Genomic DNA, 10,046 nt, shown 5'->3' with positions numbered 1-10,046 from the left:
GTGCTGGAGAAGAGTATTGAATGTACCATGGATTGCCAAGAAAACATATTCATCCTAGAGAAGGTTAAACCAGGCTACTCCTTGTAGGCAAGGATTCTGGGGCTTCGTCGACATACTTTGGACATGTTGTAAGGAGGGACAGGTCCTTGGAGAGGGACATCATGCTAGGGACAGCGCAGGAGGGGAAGACCCTCTGTGAGGTGGATTGATTCAGTGACTGGGGTAATCGGAATGGGAGTGTCAGAGGCAATACGATTGGCACAGGACAGAGCAGAGTTTAGGGCTGTTGTACATAGGGTCGCTATGAGTCGCAAACTACTCAACAGCACATAACAACAACAATAATAACTGATGATAATAATAATATGGTTGTCATATTAACCATTATTATTGACCTGACAAGTGTACTGTATGCTGGACAAATTATCTGAGAAGCTGGACTCCATGAGGAGGAATGTGGCATCAGGATTGGAGGGAGATTCATCAATAACCTGCGGTATGCAGATAATACAACCTTGCGTGCTGAAAGTGAGGGCTTGAAGTACTTGTTGCAGAAGATCAAGGAATGTAGCTTTTTGTATGGATTGTATCTCAATGTCAGGAAAACAAAGATTCTTATCACTGGAACAATAGGAAGCATCTTGATGGATGGATAGGAGACTGAGTCTGCCAACAACTTCATCTCACTTGGATCCACAATTAATACTCTTGGCACCAGCAGTAAGGAAATGAGATACATTGCACTGGGAAAATCTGCAGTTAGAGTCTTTTCCATATTATTGAGGAGTAATGATGTCAGTTTGAGGACTAAGGTGTGTCTGATTCAGGCCATAGTCTTTCTGATTACTAACTATGCATCTGAGACCTGGACAATGAATAAGGATGACAGAAAAAGACTGACGCCTTTGAGCTGTGGTGTTGGAAAAGAGCACTGAACATCCCATGCACAGCCAAGAGAATAAACAATTTTGGAGATGATGCAGCTACAGTGCTCTTTGGAGGCAAGAATGATGAGGCATATTGCTAGGAGGTGCTAATTCTTGGAGAAGGACATGGTCTTGGGAAGGGTGGAGATTTGGTGACGGAGAGGAAGACCCTCAACCAGGTGGATTAATACAGTGAATACTGCAATGGGCTCCTGTGTGTCATGAAGTGTGAGGATGGGACAGGACAGATCTTTTATTTATAGGATCACTATGAGTTGTGCTCGACTCAACAGCACCTAGCAAAAAGAACAACATATCTAATTATGTTATACAGATGTATACAAATGTATAACATCAGAAGATCTAGCATAAAAAATTGTTTTAATGAGCTGTAAAAAGAATTTTTAGAAAATTGTAATTCCTTTTTCTGTGTACCATATTAAACATCAAAGTAAACATTTTCCAATTTTTCTAAATGAAGGAATGAATATATATTGATACACAGATTGCTAGATAGAAATATATATATCTTTCCTAAAGATATATAAGTATAAAGGTAAGAAAGGTAGAAATCATTTTCCTACATTCAAGAAAATTTAGGATAGTCACGTCATTGTTGGGGTTTTTTTTGTTGTTAAGTGCCTTCGAGTCAAGTACCACTCATGGTAACCCTATGAACAATAGATCTGAATCTATTTTGTACAATCTTTATCATCCTCAATACATGACTTTATTGTCATTAAGCCCATTGACTCCATTGTATTACTCCATCTTATTGAGAAGAGCTTGGTTATTCCTATTGTTATTAAGCATTGCCAAGCCATATCTAACTCACAGTGCCCTTGGGCACGTGCGCGTGCGCACACACACACACACACACACACACACACACACACACCCCTCAGGCCTGTGTCTTCATCACAAATTTTGTTCTGAGCCAGTGTTGCAATCACTGTGTCCGTCCACCTCATTGAGAGGCTTCCTCTCCGTCACTAACTCTTAACTTGACCAGGCATGATGTCCGTGAGGAGGCATGCTTTCAGATCCTTCCTGATAACGCGCCTAAAGTACATGAGACAAAGTGGTGGCACCTTCACCTCTGTGGACTCTTCTGGCTGTACTTCTTCCCAGGCATACGTATTCTTTTTTTTGGCAATGGATAATATATTCAATATGCTTCTCCGCCACTGTAATTCAAATGCATCATTTTCCCTTTGATTTTCCTTATTCATTAAGCAACTTATTCTGGAATATGAGGCAACTCACAATATCATGGCTTGTTTAAGGTTACTCTTGGCCTTCAAGGTGACATGTTTGCTTTATAATGCTTTAAAGAAAAATTTTAACAGCATATTTATGATGCAAAATGCTATTTTATTTCTTGATTGTAGATCCAAATAAGCAAAATATTTGTCCACTTAGTCATCTTAAAGACATGTTATTCCATTCTTCCATTACACTTTTAGTATTTTTATTCCATTGTTCAAAATATTTAATATTAAAATATTTAAAGAAATTCTTTAATATTTAAAGAAATTCTTTATATGTAGAGATTATCTTTTGCCTCCTATTGTTTTAAAATTAACTTTATTCAATAACTCAAAAGAACCTAGAAGGCAGCATCTGCATTTTGTTAGAGAAAATACAGTATTCACCATTTTTTATAGCACTTCTCTACTTGTACCTGAAGTGTAAAAAGAAAAAAGCCCAGTCCTCTAGCTAACACTTACTCTCATCCCATTGGACTAGTTTTCAAATGGAAAAATCTTAAATTCAGGAAAAAATCATAAAGATTGAGAAAATACTTTTAAGAATAGAATTAAATCATTAGGGAAGAATTTTGCTGTTTTTCTTTAGCTGATAGTAATTTAGACAGATTTATACTCATTTTTCCAACAAAATTTTACTACTATGATGGTTGTCATCTATTGAAACTAGTCAATTATCACTTTTGTATCAATATTTTTAAAAACAAACTCCAAATTATTAACATATAATTTGTGTATCATGAAATTCACACATTATAAGTATTCAATTAAATTATTTTTAGCAAATTTGTAATATTGTGTAACAAGTTTCAGTACATTTTTATTACCTCTTTAAATTCTCTGTACTCAGTTTATCCCTGCTGCCATCACCAGTGATAGGCAATGATTGATTTTCTATTTTCTGCACATTCATTTGTTTTCAATTAATCTAGACATTCTCATAGAAATAAAATAATATAAAGCAGTCTTTTGTGTTTGTCTTCTACTATTTTGTAAAATGTTTTTGAGTTTTATCTGTTTAATATGCATCAGATTGTTTTTAAAACTGAAGGTTAAAATACAATACTTAATGTTCATTTGCAAATTACTATTTAACAAGACAGAAAATAAGCACCACCTATTCAAATTCACTTTGAAGCATGATGATTGTGCTATAGATCAGTGACACGTTATCGGTCAATTGATCTCTGTTGTTATTGTTGTACAACGTCACATCAGAAGTGACTCATAGCTGACCCTCCAGTGGGTTTTCAGAGGCATTAAATCATATGGAAGAAAAAAAATCACATGGAAGACAACTGCTCATCCTTTCCCCACAAAGCAGCTGGTGGATTCAAACCACGTGCTTTTGGAATTGCAGCGTAGTTTCTTACCAGTAGACCATCAGCTCCCTAACTGATCTCTAAGAATGATTTTTCCCCCCATTTTACTAATAACATTATTTTTAGCAAATGTACATAGGGTCGTTATGAGTTGCAAACAACTTGATGGCACATACAAAATCTTCTGTTTTGATCTCAGCTAACCATAGCAAAAAGCAGCAAAAAAAGTACTTTTGCTGTTAAGAGGACAAATCACATTCAGATTTGCAAGAACAATCTTCAACTTTCTTCTGAAAATCTAATTAAGCTTGTCCATCAAATAACTGGTTAACACTCAGTTTTTCTAAAAGCCAGTTTGAAAACAAAGTTTCCAGGTTACTATGAGATTATCACTATAAATCATCTAGACGTCACAGAACGTTCATGATGTATGTGAACTGTTGTACTTACAAATTATCCTCAAGTCTCCTCAAGGAATCCAAAACTAATGAATGGACACTATCTAAGGAGCAGGATCCGAAGTAATTCAGAGCTGGAATATATCTAATTTTCATAACCCAGTCATTATGTAGCTTCCTTTTAACACTGAGAAGGGGAGAAAAGGAGTTATGTTAGGCACACAAGTACATTCTGAATTTCTATGCACTCTTTTATTTTTACTTTAATCACAACTACAAACTACAGTAAAGGCTGAATGTATAACACTGTCTCATGTGTTGTTGTTATTGTGTACTGAGTCAGAACAAACCCAATGTTGATCCTCCAGGGGGTTTTCATAGGCTGTAAATTGCATGTAAATTGCCCAAATTCTCTTATGGACCAGTGGGTGGATTTGAACCACATCCTTTGGGTTGGCAGCACAACTCCTTACCATTAAGACACCAGAAGTCCCTCTCATATATTATACCATTTGTTTAATTGCTTGATTAAATGTTCATAAAATATAAGGACATTTAAAGGAAAATCAACTCTAAAAATTATGGTCAAATTTTACATTGTAGATTCATAACTAAAAGTATCATACAGAATGATGCTATTTGAATATTGGCAGTATGTGCTTTTCTTACCCATTGGCATCAAGCCAATGCCTATTCATGGCAATCCCATCTGGTTCCGAGTATAACTGCCTTCAGGAAGGGGTATGATGGGAGTGACCTAACAGTTCTAGGTCTTTCTTCTGTTACACCCCTTTGTGCACTGGACCCACTAACCTTTTAGTTAGCAGCCAGGTACAAACCATATGTATACTCAAGGACCATTATGTCACTGAAAAAAATTAGCCAAATGTAGGCTTATTTTACATTGTTTTCTATCTTATGAATGAAGTCATTCACATATTTTCAAAAATACAGAACTAGGAAATTTATGATCCCTGATTGTTTTTGAGAATGAAGCTAAAATAGCCATTTTGTGGCCAGTGAGTTGGACATCTGAATGGGAGGCTTGGGGTTAGGGGGCACTCGCTCTGCTTCAAAATTATTGTCTGAATCTGGAAGTAGCTATCTTCATGACTTTCATATTTACTCCTGGGTGCATTTATTCCCTTATCCATCAACATTTATTATTAATAAATAGTATCTAAGGCATCAAAGATATAAGGATAATAAAAATCATATTCTTATACCTAAAGAGCTTGGGTTCCAGCTGAAGAGACATGTTTACAATTCATTGCAGAGAAACTCTGCGATCCTTGAGGAGAGAAGGAATTCTTCCCACCCCCACCTATATGCTAGATTGCCTAGTTTGGAATTCTGGAATCTGATATCTCATTCTTTAATTTGTACAATGTTTTTCATATCAGTATTTGCTAACCACACTCCATCTATTTGACATGAATTAATTCTATTGACAGCTATGATAGTTTAATGGCTACTGAATTTGCCTTCCCCTTTGGTCTTAATACTTTTTTCTTACTAGAAAAAAATTCTTTTAATTCTGTCAGTTTTGATGATCTCTTGGTGTAAGACAATACCTAAATAGCAAGACTATATCTATAACTCCATGGGTTGCAGGCAACTTGATGGCACACAATATATTAAAAGCAATAACATATTACATAGGTTGTTTTTCACTCAAGTCAACAAGACCTTGTGGAGGTCCTTTGTATTTAAAAGTCAGTTGTTACTATATTTTGGAGGAACATTCTTCTAAGTGGTACAGCACTCTTCCTGTCAATTTGCTGTACTAAGGTAACATGGGATTGCTGTGATGCTGAACCTTGTGCCATCGGCTGTCAAATGCCATAATGGTTACTCATTGTGGACAGTGTTTGGTGAAGCTCCTAGTTTAAGACAGATTTGGAAGCAGGAGTGGCATCCACTTCTTAAACAACATGCCTGTGGAAACTATGAACTTTGAAATATGATGATAGTTATAGAAAAGCTTCAGGTCTTTTGTTCATAGAGTCGCTTTGAGTGGTGTTCAACTCAATGGCAAGCAACAACAAAAACATAGAGCATAGAGCAGCACATCAATATTAGGAAGGTCTCTCATTGGAGTCTAACACTTTGGTGAGACTTCACACATAAGTGTGCTTATGTGCAAAGGATGAGAAAAGAAGACAGTTTATACCATTGTAAGGTTCCAGTAAAGGGGTTAGTTAAGCTTAATTCCATTTCAAACAATTACAATGAGCTTTTAATTGCATATTCTAACAACAAGATGAAAATTTGCTATATTAATGACAAAGGACCCTACTGTATTTTTAAGGTGTTTATTATTATTTTTTAAATGATCATTTCAAGATTTAGAAAGAAGAAAAAGCATTTAAAAAATTATGTCAACGAAGTTCCATATGGAAGTATTCTTGTATATTTATTTATAGGCAGGGTTTTTAAAGTATAAACAGACACATCAGTAAAGCAGTCAGCCTTCTTTCTAGCTAACCCTGCTTGCAGTGCCAGTCACAGTAAACCAGCTCAGGAAATTTCAGCTTTCCTTCTCAGTCAGTTCAGTAAGATCAGGAGGTCCAGGCCCCTTGTTTTGTTAGTAGCTCATTGTGTTGAGTATTTGGACTCAGAGTCACCCTCCACTGGGTTTCTGAGACTGTAAAAATGGAAGAAGACTGCACATCTGTCTCCCTCAGAGCAGTCAGTGGATGCCGACTGAACTTTTCAGTTAACAGCACAAGACTCTATGCACTCTTCCACTAAAACTGTCCCAAATTGCTTATTAGGTCTGATAATTAGTTGCTATGACAACAGATGCAGCCCTAGATGCACTCACTGGGTTGTGCCAAGAAATCTGGATGATAACTGCCACCTGGCCAAATGATTGGATGAGATTCATATTTATTTCCATTCCAAAGAAAGGTGATCTGACAGAATGTGGAAATTATTGAAAAATACCAACATATTCAAACAATATCCTATTGAAGATTATGCAAAAACATTTGGAACAGTACATTGACAAAAAACTGCCAGATATGTAAGCTGGGTCTAGAAGAGGCGTTGGCACTAGGGATATTATAGCCAATGTCAGACAGATCTTAGCTGAAAGCAGAAAGTACCAGAGGAATGTCTGTCTTAACTATGCAAAGTCATTTGACTGTTTGGATCATGAAAAATTGTGGCTAACCTTGAACAGAATGGGAATCCCAGAATACTTTATTGTGCTTTTGCTAAACTATACTGGACTGGGAAGTCGTCATCAAAACAGAGCAAGGAAACATTGCATAGTTCAAAATCAGAAAATGTGTACATCAGAGATGCATCCTATCTCCATACCTTTTCAATCCATATGTAGAACAGTTCATTCAGGAGGCTGGATTTTATGAGGTGGAATGTGGCATCAGGTTTGAAGGAAGACTCATTAACAACATGCATTATGCAGATGACGCTATCCTGCTTGTGTAAACCAATGAGGACCTGAAATATTTGCTGCAGAAGGTCAAGAACTAGTCTGCAATATGGATTAAAGTTCAACATCAAGAAAGCAAAGCTTCTCAACACTATCCCAATTGGCAGCATCATGATAGACGGAGAAAAGACTGAGATTGTTAACAACTTCAGTTGGCTTAGCTCCACAAATACTCTTGGTACCAGCAATCAGGAGAACAAAACATGACAGTTTCGAGAACCAAGGTGAAGGACTAACACTTCCTAGGGAGTATAAGCCTATTTTTTATCCTTTTTCTTATACTTATCCTAGTTTGCTACTTTAAAAAGATTACCTGTTCTTGTCCAAAGTTTTTATTGTGTACACAGTCAAATTGATCAAACTTTTCTTTTAATTCTATTCTCACTTTTTAATGCTTAGAATTGTTTTTGTATATTTGAGCTCTAGTAAACTACTACATATATCATTTGTAGGTTTTGTATTATTTCATTTTTCATCTAACTCTTTAATCCACTAAAACACCTTAGAGGTTAACTGCTGGTAGCATTTAAAAGTGGAATTTCAGTCACAAATTTACCTGCCTTTCCTGTTCGACTGGTGGTTCTGTGAAGTATTTCTTGTTCAGCTTTGCATCTTATGAAATTTGACATGTTATTTTTCCTATATATGTAATTAATCTTAGATGATAAAAAATTAAGTTAATTAGACTATTCACACTAAGTACCTACCTTTTAAAGTGCTTTGAGTCCAAGATCTGATTTTGTAACTTTTTTTTGTTTTTTGCCTGCTTTAGTCCGAAGTCATCACTATTTATTGTGAATCTGTTCACAAATCCTCCATCATCCCCCAGGAGGATGTCATCCCGGCAGAGCTGGTCTGGCAAGGACACGACGCACACACACAGGAGGCAATGGTCCATCGGCTTTATGATAAAGTAATTCTCCTGCAAAGAAAATATTTAGTGAGCTAGTAACAGACTTTATCTAGTAAACATAAACCCTAATATGTGATACATTTTACTTTTCTTTTCTGATATTCCACAGTCATAAAAGAACTTGGAAAAAAATTAAGTTACTCAAATAAAACTTCATGAACTCTCATTGTGAGCCCAATGTTGGGTGTTTTGTTTTTATTTTATATTGGTTTATTTACAAAGTTTGTATAGATAGTTTTCACACCAGATCTTTGTGTAAGACAGGTAGGATATCTAAAGAGAACTGCTTCTTCTGCTTGGAGGGAAAAGGAAAGTCTGAGAAACAATACAACCTGGCAGCTTGTTTAGGCCTGGTTTTTCTTAGTTTGTTGGCATGAACAGTAAGGAGCTGAACAATTAATTGAACAACTGAGGTGCCACAGGGCACATAAACACAGCATGGATTGTTATGAGCAGTTTAAGTATAAGAAAAAGATATTAATTTTGCTGTAACACATATTATGAAATATCATAAGTTTGCTATTAATTAGCTGTAAAACAAATTATAAAATATGCTTGCCATGGAAAAATATTCTGATGAATTTAATTCTTAAGATATACTAATAGTTTAACATGCCTAAACAGGCCTGAGAGGCCTAGATCCCCACTGATCACAGGAGGTGCAAACCCTTGACAAAGGAATGTAACTGATAATAACTTTCCTGTAAAGCTACTGGCCTCAGACTGTGTGAATCCTGATAAGGGAATGTAACTTGTTACTGCCTGTGTTGCTAAGATTATGTAACTTGTAAATTTAAGAATAAGAACTATATTGGAAGTCTCCTGTGTTGCATATAAGAATAGTATATAGGAATCTGCTATGTTATGGTTAGAAATTATGTTAAGAACATTTGTGAAAATATACTGAACAGTTGATATGCACAACCATGCCATAACAGGCATCTAGAGGCTCCAGGGCCCCACTGACCACAACATGTGTGGACCTTTGATAAGGAGATATGACTGGTTACTGCCAGTGTTGCCAAGGAAACACAACTAGTATTGAACATGATAGGTCAGACCCATATTGTTATTCAACATGTCCCACTTGCCTCACCATAATGTAAAGTGGGGAAGACAGAGTAGATAAAACTCTGGCTGTGTCCAGCATCTCTCTCTCTCTGCACTTAACAATGAGCTGAAAACCGAAGATCCAAAGGCTCTTTTTTAGAGCCAAATCCCTAAAGACTCTTTTCAGAGCCAAGAACTCTGACCTACAATGATGGGCATGAGCTACTGAGACAGTGGAGGAGTCCGCCTACACTGACTAGCCGAGAACCCCCTGGTTACATTGAGCTGCTGAACTAGCCATGAACCTCCTGACTGCACCAATGACCATGAGAGGCAAAAGAAGGAGATGAGTTGGTATCCCAGGGTGAGTGAATGTTCCCCACTGCTGATGAATCCATATGTTGTGATGAATTTATTAATTGCAATGTAGATAAATTGCAATTAACTGTTTAATGCTTGCTATGAATTGAAGAATCAATATGTTGTGATGAATTTATTAATTGAATGTAGATAAATTACAATTAACTGTTTAATGCTTACTATGAATTGATGAATCAATATGTTGTAGTGAATTTATGAATTACAATGTAGATAAATTGCAATTTTTGCTATAAATTAATTAATTAATCAACAAATTGTAATTGGCTTTTGTAATATATCTACGAGTAATTAATTAAGGCTCAAGACTCATGAAACTAGACATCTGCTT

The 10,046-nt window shown here is 36.1% G+C and overlaps 1 protein-coding gene across 1 annotated transcript in view; it reads right to left on the bottom strand.

The window, feature by feature from the left end:
- WDR64 (WD repeat domain 64) overlaps positions 1-10,046 on the bottom strand; it is a 195,162-nt gene that overhangs the window by 139,891 nt on the left and 45,225 nt on the right. Inside the window, exons 6-7 of the mRNA XM_006902445.1 lie at positions 8,082-8,296; positions 3,967-4,101 (exon numbers count right to left, since the gene is read on the bottom strand). Coding sequence (XP_006902507.1) covers positions 3,967-4,101; positions 8,082-8,296 — 350 coding nt within the window. The remainder of the gene's footprint in view (positions 1-3,966; positions 4,102-8,081; positions 8,297-10,046) is intronic.

The sequence above is a fragment of the Elephantulus edwardii genome, unplaced genomic scaffold (genome assembly GCF_000299155.1).
Source record: "Elephantulus edwardii isolate Elephantulus edwardi_28Jun2011 unplaced genomic scaffold, EleEdw1.0 scaffold00412, whole genome shotgun sequence".
NCBI lineage: Eukaryota > Metazoa > Chordata > Mammalia > Macroscelidea > Macroscelididae > Elephantulus > Elephantulus edwardii.
Note: the sequence above shows the minus strand (reverse complement) of the source record. Positions and strands in the feature narration are given on the sequence as shown.